Source organism: Tachypleus tridentatus, chromosome 10, assembly GCF_004210375.1.
Source record: "Tachypleus tridentatus isolate NWPU-2018 chromosome 10, ASM421037v1, whole genome shotgun sequence".
Taxonomy (NCBI): domain Eukaryota; kingdom Metazoa; phylum Arthropoda; class Merostomata; order Xiphosura; family Limulidae; genus Tachypleus; species Tachypleus tridentatus.
In genome coordinates this window covers 89,234,294-89,252,379 of record NC_134834.1, presented here as the reverse complement: position 1 = coordinate 89,252,379, position 18,086 = coordinate 89,234,294, and the positions used below count along the sequence as shown (strand labels likewise).

At 35.7% G+C, this 18,086-nt stretch overlaps 1 protein-coding gene across 2 annotated transcripts in view; it reads right to left on the bottom strand.

The window, feature by feature from the left end:
* Nucleotides 1-18,086, bottom strand: part of LOC143229838 (uncharacterized) — a 73,985-nt gene that overhangs the window by 39,993 nt on the left and 15,906 nt on the right. For both annotated transcript variants that reach the window (XM_076462656.1, XM_076462657.1), the window contains 3 exons: nucleotides 12,093-12,265; nucleotides 10,484-10,719; nucleotides 3,678-3,778 (listed from right to left, as the gene is read on the bottom strand). In XM_076462656.1, the coding sequence (XP_076318771.1) occupies nucleotides 3,678-3,778; nucleotides 10,484-10,719; nucleotides 12,093-12,201 (446 nt within the window). In that variant the 5' untranslated portion in view covers nucleotides 12,202-12,265. The remainder of the gene's footprint in view (nucleotides 1-3,677; nucleotides 3,779-10,483; nucleotides 10,720-12,092; nucleotides 12,266-18,086) is intronic.

The following is an 18,086-nucleotide window of genomic DNA, read 5'->3' as shown; positions in this document are numbered from 1 at the left end:
TATGTATCACTATGAAAATATATGTACATAGAAAGAAGTCGATAAATTGCCGTTCCAATGGCAGTTACCCATATCTGATGTTATTTCAAGACTACGAATGTGTGCAGAATAATTTATAATATTAATTTCACTCTGTGGCACCTACGTCTGGACACGATCAATTTTTAACTCTTTGAATTCGCACAGTTAACTTGATTCACTGTCAAATGGCCTAGCCAAAACCTAAATTCCCATAGAACGTAGAATAAATTATATGTATCATATATTTTCCTTATTCAAATTGAAATATAATCACATATACAGGTTTCCAATGCATGATACGATACTAGGAGACACAAAAAGACAAGACAATTTCGTATAAAGATGATGCATTTTTTATGTGACCATAACATAAAATAATAAAATATTTACGATAACTCTCCCAGTTCAAAATAACCGTAGAGGAAAACTTCTGATTGCAAGTGTCTACTCGGAATTACTTCAATTGTTTAAGAATATTCTCATGTGGTTTTGTATGCATGAAATATTACATAGGCCTAAACCATGCGGGAATTCATAAGTTCAAAGAACTGAACAGCTATTGTTTGGTGTCAAAAGATACTTAAGTGAAGATATTTTGATACTACTTCCCATAAAACGGGAAATAAGTACTAGTTCTTACCTCTCTCTCTGTATAGGTATTTGGGTATGGATGTTTATCTACCCAGGAGGGTCAGGTTTCGTTAACCTCTTCCTCCTTCTTTGAAATTTTGATTTCACAACTGTCAAGGGTATTTATATATGTAACACGAGAGCCAGAGTAACCCGCACTTATTCAGGGCTCTTTCAGGGCAGTGTCTATGCATGATCTATAGAAACATTTGGTGCAAATAAAACATTTCTCTTATAGTTCCATAGATTATTTGCATTTTCATCAGTTAGGCATTAACTAGAAAACGTTTACATAAAAAACCCTTTCAATGTTTAGTAATTAATCCCTAATCTGATGTGGAGTCTAGTTAATAGGTGGCTTTTTTATTTTATCTTATTTTTATTATTTATTTAGAAAATATATATTCACTGGGGAAAGGTGCTTAGGTCTCTCATCATCATGTAAACAATACCTGTCCAGCTCGCTTACTAGTTAATTTTTTCTCCAATTTTTGTCAAAATAATTTATTGTACTATGTAGGAGTCTATCTGCTATTGTTGCTATGTGCGCGTATGTATGCATAAATTCAAATGATGTTGCTCTGGGTACTTTATAAGCTGTTGTGAGTAATGTATTTTGTATTGTTTGTAGTTTTGTTTGAAGTAGTTTTTTGCTTACACTTATCCATGCAAGTTCTTACCTTAAAAGTTCCTTTGTTTAATTTGAAGTTCGCACATAGCTACATTAGTGCTACCTGCGCTAGCCGTCCCTAATTTAGCAGTGTAAGGCTAGAGAGAAAGCAGCTAGACATCACCACTTATCGCCAACTCTTGGGACAGTTTTTACCAACGAATAATGGGATTGAACGAAGCATTATAATGCCCCTACACCTGAAAGGGCGGGCAAGTTTAGTGTGATGGGGTTTCGAACCCGCGAACCTTAGATTACTAGTTGAGAGTCCTAACCACCTGGCCATGCTGGGCCTGGTTGAAATTGCATCGTTTTTTTTTTCTGATTTTCTAAACAGTCATACCTGATACTGTGGGAATAATGAATTTGTGGAATATTAGTTATTGATCGTAAATTTTTAAAATTACATTTTTCTACAGTTATTCTATTAACTTGATAGTTTTGTGTAACGATTGTACGCTGTTTACTTGGCTGTTTCAAAAGTATGAGCAGAATGTTACACAAGGATTAACTGCGCATAACCATCCCTGTGAACCGATAAAGTATAGACAATGCAGCTAGTCAATTGCAATTACCGCTAACCCTTGAATTACCTTTATATGGCGGAATATTAGGAATTGACCGTTCTTCTTATAACACATTCACGGCCCCAAAATGCGAGGTGCGTTTATTGTTGTTTTGATAATTGGGTTGCAATCAGGAACCCTCTGATTCAATGTCCTAGTACACTAACAATTAGGCCACTCCCAGCCTACTATAAATAAGCAGACATATGGCTCAATTAGAGGCAGTCAACATTTATCACTTATGTAAGTGTTACGTCATTATGTATTAACCTAAGTCTTATTTACAACAGTTAACCGTCGTTTACCTATGAATGACGCACCACATGTTCGTGTATAGACCTTTTATAAATAAATGTACCATTTATGTTTCACTACCTTCAGGCAATTTATTTTACACATGCAATTAGGCCTATTTGTGCAACATATGAATTCATCCATCGATGTATTCAGAAGTAAAAGTAAAGGAACGTTTCGTGTTAGATACAAAAATACATATAAATATACGTATTTTAAAGCCAGACCATTATGTGTACCATTAATTTATATTCTTTAATTTTCATAAATATTAAGATATTATCATAAATAATATAACTTTCAAACATTTGAATAAAATAAAACGGTTAAAACCCGGTGATTAAACATTAAAGTATTGCATATATAATGATGAATAACAGGACGACAACAGTAACAACGAACTTTTGACACGTGTACGGCCAGTACAGTAATGTTTAATTCTTGGACGTTTCGGAATATACGTATTCCATCTTCAGCAAGCTATATTGAGTATGGTACGTTATTAAGTAGAATCATTTATAAAGTTTAAACGCTCTATTAAAATATTAAAAATTGAGCATAAAAAATGGGTCTGAAATAAGGGATTCTGTTCCCCTCGGTGGACTCAACAGGTATCGCAATGTGGATTTACTACAAGAGAAACAGACAAATGAACAGAAGATAATGAAACCATATTGTACAGGTACCTAAAACTGACTTATTTTCAGTGAATGTGTGTTACAATTTAAATTTGGGAGTTGATTTATGATCGATAAACTTTCTGTAACTAAAAGTTCAGAATTTGATGATTCAGTGAGATGAAATTTGTAATCATGTTGGTATGGTTGTTGTTTTCACTGTGTAAACGAATTGTGCAGTCTGGTGAATTTGTTAAATTTTAACTCGCTTTTCTTGATACCACAATATCTTTGTAGGTGTAATTGGCGTATAGTTTTGTCTGTTTTGTTTTTAAATTTCGCGCAAAGCTACTCGAGGGCTATCTGTGCTAGCCGTCCCTAATTTAGCAGTGTAAAACTAGAGGGAAGGCAACTAGTCATCACCACCCACCGCCAACTCTTGGGCTACTCTTTTACCAAAAACGAACAAAGAAAACAAATCAGGCGGGTTTCAGTCTTGCACGTAACGTCAAAGAATTAAATGTTTGTTACTGGACATACATGTGTCACGTGTTTGTTGTTACTGTCGTAGTGTCCTGTTATTCACCATTAAACTTCAACTTCCGTTGAAAGAATCTATTACTCATATACACACACACACACACACACACACGTTATCACTTAACTGCCATCTACCGCATTTAAAACGAGTTATTGGTATATATACACAATTACCAAATTATGTGTAACAAACCATATTATTTACAGGATGAATAAAAATCAAATACATTTAATTTGCAGTTTCATCACTTAAAAATAAATATAATAAAATTGAGAACAATTTTAGAAAGCTCAATATATATATATACGTATATATCTAAGTGAAATTTCTATACTGACTGTTTCGTATCGGATGATCTACAATAAGCTTCCAGAGGTGCACAACTTGGCAGCCAATCAGAACTGTTTTCTCCAGTAGAACAACTACTCTGGTCATAAGGCTGTGAGAAAACAAACGTATGTCAATGAAAACATACTGAAATTTAAAACAACCCTTTCTATTCTGCTCAGATTGCGAGAGTTCTTGGATTTAGTTTTAGACATAAGATTGAACAAAGAAGATCGATGAAGTCCAATTATGATTGATTATATAAAATACACGAGACGTTAATTTTAAAATAGTTTAAAACGTTAAAAAAACATAAACGAATATCCATTTCCTTTTCATTGAAATAGTTATTAAATATATCAAAATAAAACATGGAGAGAGAGAAAGGGGGTTTTACCATTAAAGGTCACTGCAAATATATTATTCATGCAGTTGAACAAATCTTATTCTAAATCTAGACTTTACTTCAATCACTAAAATTCAGGAAGTCTGAAAGTTTATTATGATAAGAAAAAGTTAGAAGCATATTTTCCTGTCTTTGCTACAAACCAGTTTTTATTTTACCTCTCCAACGAAGGGGTACTCTAGCCACTTTGAGCTAAAGAAAATACGGTTTCTATATTAAAGATTTATCTTCGCATAAGGAATGTGATAAAAGACTTGTTTTTTTACTGTACAGTTGGCCTGGTATGGCCAGGTGGTTAATTTATTCTAGGGTGTGTTATAAGTGACGGCCAATCCCACTATTCGTTTGTAAAAAAGTAGCCCCAGCGTTGGCAGTGGGCGCTGATGACTAGCTGCTTTCTCTTACACTGCTAAATTAATAGAAAGCCCTCGTGTAGCTTTGTGCGAAATTAAAAACAAACAAATACTGTGTAGTTTTGGAGATTCTGGGGGAGAGAAGTTAACACTATATTATGAATACTTTTTCTTCCATAGTTTACAATGTCTACTGAATTGATAGCAACTGAGTGTTTGATATAATTTTGCTTCTCATGCATGTTTAATACTGAATCAGCTTCTACAAAATGTTTAATTGTTCAGTTAACGTCTTATAATGTGTAGTGATTAAGGAGAACAAAGTCTGGTGGTTATCTTAAAACTATATTTTATTGTTAAAATAGAAGTTATTGGGGTTTATTATTTTTTGTTTATATATATATATATATAACAACAGTCGGAGATGGCTACAATAATAGATGGTTTAGTGAACTAAAGCTGTCAAAAAACACGCTTAACCATCTCCTACCTCAACGGCCCGATATGGCCAGGTGGGTAAGACACTCGACTCGTAATCTGAGGGTCGCACGTTCGAATCCCCGTCACACCAAATATACTCGCCCTTCCAGCCATGGAGGGGGTCAGTCCCACTATTCGTTGGTAAAAGAATAGACCAAGCATTGGCGGTTGATAGTGATGACTAGCTGCCTTCCCTATAGTCTTACATTGCTAAATTAAGGACGGCTAGCGCAGATAGCTCTCGTGTAGCTTTGCGCAAAATTCAAAACGTACCTCAAAAAACAATCAATAGTTTGTTTTATTTTATTGAGATGGTTTTGGACAGTTTGATCCTTGTTATTGTTTTGAGGATAATGTAGGTAAAACGTACGTTTAAGAACTTTATGTTAGTGTTGGCTCACTTCCGATATACTGTGTGTGTACAGAAACGAATCTTCTCCATTGTTTCTTATTGTTATTTAAATACACGGAGTATTGGAGTATTTGTACTACAACGATTTATAGGTTTTCGCTTCCGAGTTTCAAGCAGAGTTACACAAGATTTACCATTTAAGAGTAACTATCATTATGACCTGATAGACTACAGGAAAAACAGCTAGGCAAAGGCACTCATAGCCATCAATTCATGGGCTACTCTTTTTCTGACCTAATAGTCGAATTTGACTGACACTCTTATAGCGCACTTGTGCCCCTTCGTTCTTGAGATAACAACTCGCGAATCATGAGTTTTGGAATTCACAGTTCGGACATCATATGAACTGTACCATACCCAGTTTCTAATTTATACAGATGTATACGTACTCACTTAGTAGCGTCTTCAGTGTGTCACAAAAAATTCATTGAAAGACTGGTATTCGTTACAGTAAGTAAAGATATATTGAATTTTTCCATAAATGGAATTTTTGTTTGTGTTTTATTCTATCAGATATTTAATCTCTTATTTGAAAAAGAGAAGCGTTTATCGACTACTTGATTGTTTTCTTGTATGTGAAGTTACTAAGCACGATTCTTTCGAAAATTATTTTTCAATAAACCTAATCTTACATCAGTTTAATTCTATGTTGTTATGAAATATTTTTTTCTGAGGTTCAAAATCGTTTTTTTACTTTGATCAAAACTCTCAAACAATGCACTTTATTAAGTATCTCTCATGTTGATAAACCTTGAATTATTGTGTCATCTGTTCACAAAATACGCAGTATTAAGTTTTCTAACATGAGATTTATAGTATATTGTTAAAACTATAAAATTCATTTTAAGCTCAGAAATTAAGTGAATAGTTTCCATCAAATATTATATACATTTATATAAACTGACTTTAAGAATACATAGAATACTCAAGAGCGACGCGAGGATCTGAAAAGCTTGGGGAAGGTGGGAGAATTTGTGATTCGTGATTTATTTTCATCAAAGTTTTAATACACATACCATGTGTGATGGAAATGTTTCTATACGTTTGTACTATCGACTAAATCTTCTTCTACATTCACATGATAAAATAATGTTCTTTCCATTCCGTTTTTTCAGGCCTCTCTACGTTGTTAAAGTCTGTTACCACGTGTAGTCATATTCTATCTGACAATTGTGCATTTTGACAACAGGTCTGGAGCGTAGTTTCAATTACAAAATGTTCATTCATAAGCTGTCACCATTCCTACTTCCTTGCTATCTGCAATCCGACTACTGTATACGGACAAGAATTTTTCAATGATCAGAAGTCTGGCAACTTCACTAGTCAATCTTCGCATGGAATAGCATGTATACTTACCTCATTTTTTAAAGTTTTTTGAAGTAAATTATGGTTGAACAAATATGCTGTGGAAGCAGCTTGTATTAAAATAACACTATTCTGACGGAGACCTTTCTGGATTATGTCGTGCAGAAATCGGCCGGTGTGAGGATTGGTCATTCAGAAAGTGGCATGAAATAATTCTATCCTGACGTCTTTCATTTGGTTACCAATGTGTGGAGAGGATCCATCCTGGAGAAAACTGTGTATCATATTCATTTGCTATAGCATAGTAATTAAACTGTTTGTGAACATTTGTAGTCCACGTACTGATGGTTATTTATAAACGTAGGACCAAGAACAAAGTCATCTGGGAAATCACAACACAGTCTCACATTAGCGTCGTAGACAATTGCAGAAAACATTACATGTGGATTAGTTAGCAACCAGTTGACGCAGCTACCTGTGTTACATTTTCAAAAATGGCGAATTGTGTTTCATCAGTCCATACGATTTAACAGACCATTAATTATAAATTTATAGCTTTACCAAGAAGCCCCTGCCCAATGGCATAGCTAGAAATTGAGTTTCGATACCCATGGTTGGCACAATACAAATAGCCCATTGTGTAGCTTTACGTATAACTACAAACAACGACTAAAATTTGCCAAGAACTGCAAAGCAAAATCAATGCATCAGATTAGTTCAGTTTCTTCGAGTCATTGACCTTTATACTGTTTTTAAGGAACTATCTGCAAAATTAACGAAAGAGATTCACGAACCAGTGAAATTAACAAACCCAGACATCTGGTGACATAAAGTGCACTGATTCACCAATGTACCATTCTTCTAACTTTTTCTGCTGCGGGATGGCTAATTTCATTGATAGTTTCACTGGTTGACAGTGGTCTGCTTCTACGTGTATTATAACAAGTGCGGCCTATTGGAACAAGGCTCTCTGCGGGTGTTATGTATCCTACACTATTTTGTGAGAATTATCTCGACATTAAATCAATTGGTGTAATAACATGTTACTGATTCAATTCTTTTCACATTTCTTAATTTCATGTTGGTTGAATGAACTGAACTTCGATAAGCTTGTGCACATGTAGTCATGTGAAAAACCACAGTGGCGCCTTTGGTAGCAGCATATGAAAACAGATTTGCCTTATATCCTTAAAAACCCTATGTTGTTTTACCTTCCCACTACGTGTCGCTTGTGAAATATAACGTAAAACTTTCTTTATAGTCGCACTACATTTTGAGAGAAGGCTTAAATAACATGCTTGTATTAAGATATATGTGTGATTATACAACATTGAAAATAAATGTTACTCTTTTCGTTACGTATACTTTGTTTGTTTGTTTCTGAATTTTACGCAAAGCTACACGGGAGCCGTCCACAATTTAGTAGTGTAAGACTAGAGGGAAGGCAGCTAGTCATCACCATCCACCACCAACAACTCTTTTAACAACGAATAGTGAGAATGACCGTCACATTATAACGCTCCCACTGCTGAAAGAACGGGCATGTTTGGTGCGGCGGAGATTCGAACCCAAGACCCTTGGATTACGAGTCGAACGCCTTAAACAGCCGGCCATGCCGAGCCCGTGACGTCTAATGATATGCTCATAGAATTGCATGATTTTCTAAGTTATTCGTTTGACAATTAAGATAAAGTTAATATATATGAATAGAAAAGTAGGCTTCACTTTATTGAATTCATTATACTAGAAGTATATAATCCCCGATATCTGTTGCGAGGTTCATAATTCACAAAAGCCTCATTCTACTGATCAAGCTCATCCATTTCACTAATTACTCGTCTCCTAAGGGAGGTTCTTCGCAAAAACAAATCTCGTTAGGAAAACCAACCGTAGTACCTGAGCACGTGTGCTGTGCTTGATCGCGAAACCTGGGAGAGATTAAGAATACGGTTTCAAACACAGCGTTTCCCAGGAGAATGCAAGAGAAACTCGGAACACAAACGTTCAGCCACTTTTAAAACCTTCTCCCAGCTCCCTATTCATGACCTTCCAAATATATTTTATTTCTTCTTGGTATATTCTTTGTAGGTAGGCCGTACGGAAGAGAATAGAATACTGGCCCTTCCCGAGCCTTCCTGCTAAGTTTGGGTTTGCTAGCTCCAAAATTATAACAGGAATTAGCGGACAAAAACACACAATGTGAATTAATATGGCTTTGTAAGGTATGAGAAAGACTAAACTCATTTTCACGTAAGTAGTTTTACTAACTAGGTTTATAACTACACGCTTAGGAGTGAGCTTTATGCTTCGAAGTGATTTCATTCCATTCATAAATGTATCTGTTTTTGGTGCAATTACATATTTATGATAACGTCTTTTGAGATCATGATCCAATGAAAATTAATGAAAGTATACATTTTTTGGTCTAATATGTGAAATGGGTAGAAATGCAGGTCTAACATTTTTAGATCTAGTGTGAAAGAAGCGAATGTTTAACTGAATGGTACAAATTAATAAAATATTTAACTTGGAATATAATGGGTCATACTCGTTTGAGAAACGATAACGTGCTCTGTGCTTCTTGAAAGTTCCTTGCACTAATATGTGCACCGAGTAAATTGTGAGTCAATAACACGAGCTAAGAATGCTCACAATTCTGTGTATAAACAAAGGGTGACTTCTGTATAAATTAAAATTTGATTGAGCAAGAAATGATTTTTAAAGATTTAACAATAGCTTAAGGTAATGGTGTGTGTGGTAGGTTAGTCAATTGTAATTAGGAGAGTATGAAATGATGATGATAAAATAAGTGCAGCACTCACGAAAGAGGTATCTTCAAAATAATGGTGTATTTCAATTGATGAGGTGAATCCCTCACGACCAGTCATAGTCCAGCCTATCCATGGTGATAGCTTAATCACAGTAGATACGCCACACCAGGAGTCTCATGCCATATGACAATGCCCATAGGACCACCTCTTGTCCAAGGTAGCTGCATTATCATTAGAATTCATCCAATACGATCGCACCAAAAGGACGGCGCCATCTTCTTGAAGACGCCTAAACCACCACGAAGAGATTCATTCAAGATGGCGGCGGCTCCCATAAGTGGTTGCCACCTTAGATATTAATAAGAAGTGACGCCTAAGGTCACAATTCCGATATAATCCAAAGTAACGTCATACGCCTGTGTATTAACATGAGGTCAAGGTCACCCCAATTCCGAATGAAACAAGTTTCCTGCCCATATTTCTTACCGACTTGCCTATTCTGGGATGTTACCATCTACCACTGTAAGAAGAAAATACCGATAATTTCTAAACTAAGTATTTAGAAATGCCTTTTTCTAGTTTTGTAAATGTTATATGATTGTATATTAAATTAAAGCCCACCAGATTAATTTTAAATTGAAAATGATACACTAGGGGCGCTGTTGTTACTATAACTTGAAATAATATTAAAGTACACGCTAAAAACGTTGTTGTTCTTCACAATGGATTATATGGTTAGTAAAACCAGATTTTTGGCATCTTAAGGATGCCGAGTTACAGCATGGGGATGTTGTTACAGTAATTTAAAGTAACTTAGAAGGATGCTAAGTAATAAGATCTTGATGCTGTTGTTAAAGTAACGTAGGTTGATACCAAATGGATAGAAATAAAATAGTTCCTAAACTTATTTACAGTGTGTAAGTAATAAGCTTATGAATTCTGGATCCATTAGAGTAAAATTCAAACAAAGTATTAAAAGCTCTCCGTACTGGAGCTATCAGTAAGAAAAAGCTGAATGACAGTTATTTCTAAATCCAACCGATACCAACATTTAATGTTTATTGGTTACATGTTTCAAACTCGTTCTCACCATTACACACGATTCCAGTTCCTCCACTTCTTCAACATCAGAATCGTCAGTTAGCTCAGCTGCCCGGCTCCACACACCCTGTCGTGACTTCCCCGAACTCCACAGAGAACTCAAAACAGGGGTTGTCTTCTGTGGGGTTCGAGGTCGGGCCAGCCACTGGTTACGACGCTTCGCAGACACTGTTCTCGCCAGTGTCGGTTTCAGTGGAATCGGTGAGTTTTCTCCAACAGACAACTCTACAGAAATGTGAAAAAGACGTCAGAGCCAGTTTGGTTTCATGGAGTATAATACAGCAAGTAGTATTTATTTAATGTAAAACGTGTGTATATTTTATTTTTTGAAAAGGTTTAAACGTTTAAATTTACATCTTTAGAAAATGACTGTCTTGTGATTTAACGTTTCTTAAATTAAAACTAAGTGTGTATGTGTTCTAAACACATTTTCAAACTTTTTATTTGATATCCATTCTTGTATCTATAAGATATAAAATAATTCACTGAAGAGTGTATTGTTGGTAGTATTATGTAAAATATGCAACTTATTTACTGAAGACAATATTGTTAGAAGTCTTATCTATAAGATACAAACTATTTCACTGATGACAGTATTATTGGTTGTCTTATTTAGAAGATACAAACTAATTCACTGGTTACAGTATTGTTGGTTTTCTTATCTAGAAGATACAAACTAATTCACTGAAGACAGTATTGGTGGTTGTCTTATCTAGATGATAGAAACTAATTCACTGAAGACGGAATTGATAGTTGTCTGAAATAGAAGATACAAACTAATTCACTGAAGACGGTATTGGTGGTTGTCTTATCTAGATGATAGAAACTAATTCACTATTGATGTCTGAAATAGAAGATACAAATTAATTCACTGAAGACAGTATTGGTGGTTGTCTTATCTAGATGATAGAAACTAATTCACTGAAGACGGAATTGATGGTTGTCTTATATGGAAGAAACAAACTAATTCACTGAAGACGGTATTGGTGGTTGTCTTATATTGAAGAAACAAACTAAATTAGGGCTCGCGCAGATAGCCCTCGTATAGCTTTGCGCGAAATTCAAAACAAACCAAACTCAACGGTTTTATTTCGTAACCATATCAAGGAATTCACCATAAAGGTTGAAAAAAACTCCAACATTCAAGTGTAGTTGTATAGTATGGAACTAGTCCTGTATTAATTTTCATAAAAAGAACGTTTGGTGCACGTGCAGGCAAATTTAACTCAAGCGTATCAGTTTCCAGCAAAGGGCGAGGCAGATAAAATGGAACAACTAAAATGCCATAAAATTCTCAGTTTTTATGTTGCACATCAATATGCAGATCATATCTTCAGAACTTACATTGATATACTTTTCTGCTAACCCTTGTGAACAAGCACGTTGTGTGGAATAATTAATAACTATATGTATTCATGAAATGGCCTGATAGTTTCACCGCACGTGTGATGTCGTACCATGAAATTCATCTTCTACTAAGCACGCATAAGGTGAAAACTTGTGTTGAAATTAACGTGTTCTATATACATATATATTATACGTTATATACTGAGTAGAGAAAACTATTTAAAGAATATATTCCGACATATTTGGCTCACCTTTCATACATCTCTGTTTCATTTTCAGTCCAGTTACGGTTGGCTTTTGTTCTTTTTTTCCGGTCCACGAGAGACCGCCACTGTAGTAGCGAGAAAGAAATTGAACCATGAAGTTCGTAGAGCAGAGTAGAACTTAGTGATACCAAGAAACAACTGTAGTTGAAATACAGCACCTAAGAAAACAGAAAATAATGAAAGACTGAGACAATTTCTTATAATGAAAATCCTTATTTTTTTATAATATTTAAATGAAAACTGTTTGTTTTATTTTTTGAATGTTGTGCACAGCTACACGAGGGCTATCTGCGCTAGCTCTCTGTGATTTAACAGTTTAATACTAGAGGGAAGAGGTTACTCATCACCATCAACTCTTGGGCTACTCTTTTACCAACAAGTAGTTGGAGTGACCGTACATTATATCGCCTCCATGGCTGAAAGGGCGAGCATGTTTGGTGTGACGGGGATTAGAGCCGGTGACCCATAGACGAGGAGTTGAGAGCCCTAACCACCTAGCCATGCTGAACCCATTGAAAGCTGAAAGAAATAATATAATTCCTTTTTTACATCTAGTATTTTACATCAGCAACTGTCAGAATAGTACATACTTGATAATAAACCTCGGGTGCTAGCCAGTTCATTAACTTTGACTGCTTCACCCTGAAATTACCGTATTTGTTTTCGTGTCTGCAAAACTTTTCCTTTTGAACTCCTTGCTTTATATTTTGCATACACACTATGTAGGGCATTTATATGGCGAAATTTTTATTTATTCAGTACTTATTTGAACAACCAAGCCTGTCGTTATAGGTTCTAACAAATAAGTTTTAGCCACATTCAACATTGCCTTCATTTTCTGTCACGTATCACGCATTACTGAGTGGAACACATATGGCTGTGGATATAAAAGTGTAAAGTTATAGTTGCATGTTCGATAAATACCTTTCTTTCAGCTGTAAGAGCGTTATAGAAGTAACAGTGATTATAGTTATTCTATCAGAGCCGGACAAAACTAATCTCGTAACGGCGGGAGCTGCTGACTGGTTGTCATTTCTCTGATCATTATAATAAACTTAGATACCACTGTACTTTAGCTCTAGGTATCTTTTTAAGCATTTTTTGTATGGTAGTTTAGTCCAGGTACTTATGAGACACAGTTCAGTGAAAATATCAAGACCTGAAGTACATTTTTGTCTTTTATAGCTTTGTCCACACATCTGTCTTAGACAGCCTCTAAGGAACACTTATATAAGGTTAAAGTTTCCAACAGTCTTCGATATATTAAACAGACGAGAAAAGTTAATCTTATTAAATCTGTAACTGAAAAGTTAAGGAAATTCACCTTATTAATTATTATTAAACAAGTTGAGATAGTTCACGTTATTAACTATATTTTTAAACAGGCTGAGAATATTCATCTCATTAAATCTATCTGACTTAATTTTATCTGTACTTTTAAATTCTTAGTGTTTCCCACTGAGTCAGTGACGACTTTCAAATCTCAAATCTGAGATGGGGAGAGCTCAGATAGCCCATTGCATAACTTTAAGATGAAAGAAACAAACAAATTATTAGTGAATGACACGCTGTATACAGTTCGTTTTGTTAGTCAACTGAATTATGATTGGGTTGATTTTTGTGATTTTATTGTTATGAAACTGAATTTTGTGAACCAAATTGCTAAATAATTGTTGCGTTATATTCTCCTTGGTTTTATTATGAACCGGATTAGGATTTGTTTTACGTATATTCAGAATGCTAAATATTTAGATGGTTTCTGTTTTTTATTATTAATCAATTTCAACTCGTGCTCAATAAACACAGGTCTGCAATGGTTTTATTGTTCTACAGCAATTCCTGTACGTTTAATCCGAAAACAATATCCATTTTTCTTCATCAAGTGCAGATTTCTCACAAAACGTCATGTGCATTTTTACAAAAATAAATCATTTTAATCGAAATCGGGTCAAACTTTGTTACCCTTAAAATAAGTTTTCGCTAGACCAATCTTTACATCAGATTCTTATTTATCGTTTTAGGACCCACGAGAATCACACTGCTGGTATATAAACCGTTAATAAGTCGTAGCATGACGTGTCACTTCTGGATACTTTTTCTTTATGAGTACATTTCACTTTTTTTTTTCAATATTATGTATTCGTCATTATGACAAAACGAGATTATGTAAATGACCCAAACAGTGGTGACATATACACATCTGTACCTGTTGTTCATTCTGTTCTTTTGAAGGAAACGTACGAAGATCTCGGACTTTTTCTTGATAAGGTCAACTACAAAGAACATGGTTAGCTACTTCATGGAGACTTAAAAATCCTTTGTATGCTGTTGGGTCAACAATTCCGTTAGTCAAAGTTTCCATTTTTTTTATGTGAACCAAACAGCAGAGCACGAAATCAACACTAAATAAAGAAGCATTGACCACATAGAGTCAGCCTGTTAACAGGATCGAAACAAATTGAACGTGAAAGCTTGGTTGACACAAATAAAGCTGTTACCTCCACTTAACATAAAGCTGGGCTCTATGAAGCAGTTTGTGAAGGCCTTAAACACAGATGGCGACTGTTCCAAATATCTATGCAGGCAATTCCCAGCCTTTTTAGAAAAGAAACATGAAAGGAGGAAATTTTGTTGGGCTTTGGATTAAAGGACAATGAAGACAGTTGAGGATATAGTATACAGTTTATTGTTCAATATAACAAACAAAGTGAGTTTACTGTCGAGGTAACGTTACGCAAACCACGAACCTTCGAATTCACAGTCTGGCATGCTAAATAATAAGTACGTCAAGCCTCACGTCTCACTTGCGTGCATTTAGTTCAAATAGAAAGTGACAATTTTCGACTGCTTGATTCTTCAGTGCTTAATGTCCGTTGAACATGAAGTCAAAAGGTACGATTAATAGTTTTTCACCAAACGCACGTGAGACTTAGTTTGCCATCAGAGAGGCAACTGAATTACGTCTGCAAAGTTACGAGTGACTTGAACTACAACTCTTAAAACGAAGATTAACTAGATAACGTAATCAGATCTCAGAAATACTTAGTTCACATGGATTGCGATCAATTATTTTTACGAGTGTTAAGAATAGCCCTGTGTTATTGTATTATTGATAACTCTTAATGGTGCTAAACTGCAAACGAACACTATGAATTTATTTTCAGGTAACCCTTATACCTATATAAATATACAGCAAAAATTTTAAATGTTTTTCAGCAAAAGCGAGTACTTCTATAAAAAGTGAAACAAAATGCTGATAAAAAGTAGTCAACGTACAATTACCTTGCAGTATTGTTTGTTTTGAATTTCGCGCAAAGCTACTCGAGGGCTATCTGCGCTAGCCGTCCCTAATTTAGCAGTGTAAGACTAGAGAGAAGGCATTTAGTCATCACCACCCATCGCCAACTCTTGGGCTATTTTTTACCAACAAATAGTGGGATTGACCGTCACATTATAACGCCACCACGGCTGAAAGGGCGAGCATGTTTGGTGCGATCGCGATTCAAACCCGCGACTCTCGGAATACGAGTCGAACGCCTTAACACGCTTGGCCATGCCGGACCTACTTTAGAGTAATAAAAGTTAGTCCCTATTTATTAGCGTGCAGTAAGATGTTACTGATACACGTTGTTGATTCACCTGAAACCTTTGTGTGTTATACCAGTTACTAAATAGATAAATAGGTTGACAGATAAATGTATGAGACAGATCAATATTTACAAAGTAAATAGGCTAGGTTGGAGATATAAAGATAAAATACATAGCGTAGATAAACTGATAGTCATATTTATCATTAATCAGTTTGGGTAAATACATGAATTCATGTTAAACCGCTAATTAGTAGATAAGCTTTAATTTAACCTCTCTAATTTATGCATTTGTGCCATTTCACTTTCATCCTTTCTACGTCATGAAATAGTGTTATGTTAGCAACCCTACATCGTGACATATTGTCGTTTTAATCTAACATCCCTACATTATGACATAGTGTCGTTTTAATCAAACATCCCTACATTATGGCATAGTGTCGTTTTAATCTAACATTCCTACATTATGAACCAGTGTCGTTTTAATCTAACATCCCTACATTATGAAACAGCGAAGTTTTAATCTAACGTCCCTATTTTATGGCATAGTGTCGTTTTAATCTAACACCCTACATTATAGCATAGTGTCATTTTAATCTAACCTCCCTACATTATGTTTGTTTGTTTGTTTTTGAATTTCGCACAAAGCTACTCGAGGGCTATCTGTGCTAGCCGTCCCTAATTTAGCAGTGTAAGACTAGAGGGAAGGCAGCTAGTCATCACCACCCACCGCCAACTCTTGGGCTACTCTTTTACCAACGAAAAGTGGGATTGACCGTCACATTATAACGCCCCCACGGCTGGGAGGGCGAGCATGTTTGGCGCGACGGGGATGCAAACCCGCGACCCTCAGATTACGAGTCGCACGCCCTAACGCACGCTTGGCCATTCCGGGCCCCTACATTATGGCATAGTGTCGTTTTAATCTAACATCCGTATATTATGAACCAGTGTCGTTTTAATCTAACATTCCTACGTTATGAAACAGCAACATTTTAATCTAATGTCCTTACTTTATGTCATAGTGCCGTTTTAATCTAACCTCTCTACATTAAATATAATGTTGTTTTAATCTAACATCCCTACATTGTGAAATAGTGTCGTTTTAATAGTGCTTCCACGAGTCAGGCACCAAGAATTTTGCAGAACCTAATTTTTCAAGTCATTCAGGTTCGTTTGTTTATTGGTTAGGCCTGGCATGGCCTAGCGCGTTAAGGAGTGCACTTCGCAATATGAGGGTCGAGGGTTCGCGCCCGAGTCGCGCCAAAACATGCTCGCCCTCCCAGCCGTGGGGGCGTTATAATGTGACGGTCAATCCCACTTTTCGTTGGTAAAAGAGTAGCTCAAGAGTTGGCGGTGGGTGGTGATGACTAGCTGCCTTCCCTCTAGTCTTACACTGCTAAATTAGGGACGGCTAGCACAGATAGCCCTCGAGTAGCTTTGTGAGAAATTCCAAAAAAAAATATGTTTATTGGTTAACACTTTTACCAAAACCTGATTGGTAAAAAAGTGGGCGACTGCTGCACTATTTGTGCAAACGGGATCCATAACTGGTCACAAATCATATATCGATCTAATATTGACATTCAGCGAGTAAGTATACTGATCTTGTATTGATAAAGCAACATTAATACAGGAAAAGAATAAAATGGCTTGTAAGTGCAAAGGGCATGAGAGTGGTACTTGTGGTAAATGCCCTAGATGCCAGTGTGGATGCAACGGTTTAAATCCAGAGGTCAAGATTTCATGAAAAATAAGTGTGAAACAGCTGCAGGGCAAATTGAAAGCACGAAAAAAGAAAAAAGGGACTGATTTGCTATTCCATTGGACAGTGATGAATATAAAATGTCTAGCGATACCTCTGAGAATCCCTTGTCTTTAGTGACACCGAAAAAATGATATAGATCATCCAATAACTTAAGTGCAAAAGCAAGGCGTCATTTTAGTATTCCTTCATGGCACGGAAACAATGTCTGTTAAATTCGTCATTTCCTTAGTATCAAATCTACAGCGACATCAAACTTCCCAAATGAAGAAGCTCGACGGAAGACATCATGTGTCACTTATCTTGACAAGAACGATCGATTGCTTGCGTTCTGTACAATTGTATAAAGGATTCTATGCACTATATTACTCCAGATATTGAGATTGTGTTATAAACGTGATTGGAAACAACATTTATAAGAAATCTAATAATACAAAATTATTCTTACCTGTCAAAGATGTGCAACAAGCTCTGCTAGAAGAATGTATTCATAGAAAAGTTATACTTGCACTGCTTTGTTAGCCGATGGCATTCAAAAAAGTGAAAGAGAGGTTGAAGATTGGATGACAAGCCTTTGAAAGAGCTGGATAGCACTTTCGTCGACTGAAGTTTGAGTTTCAGCTAGAA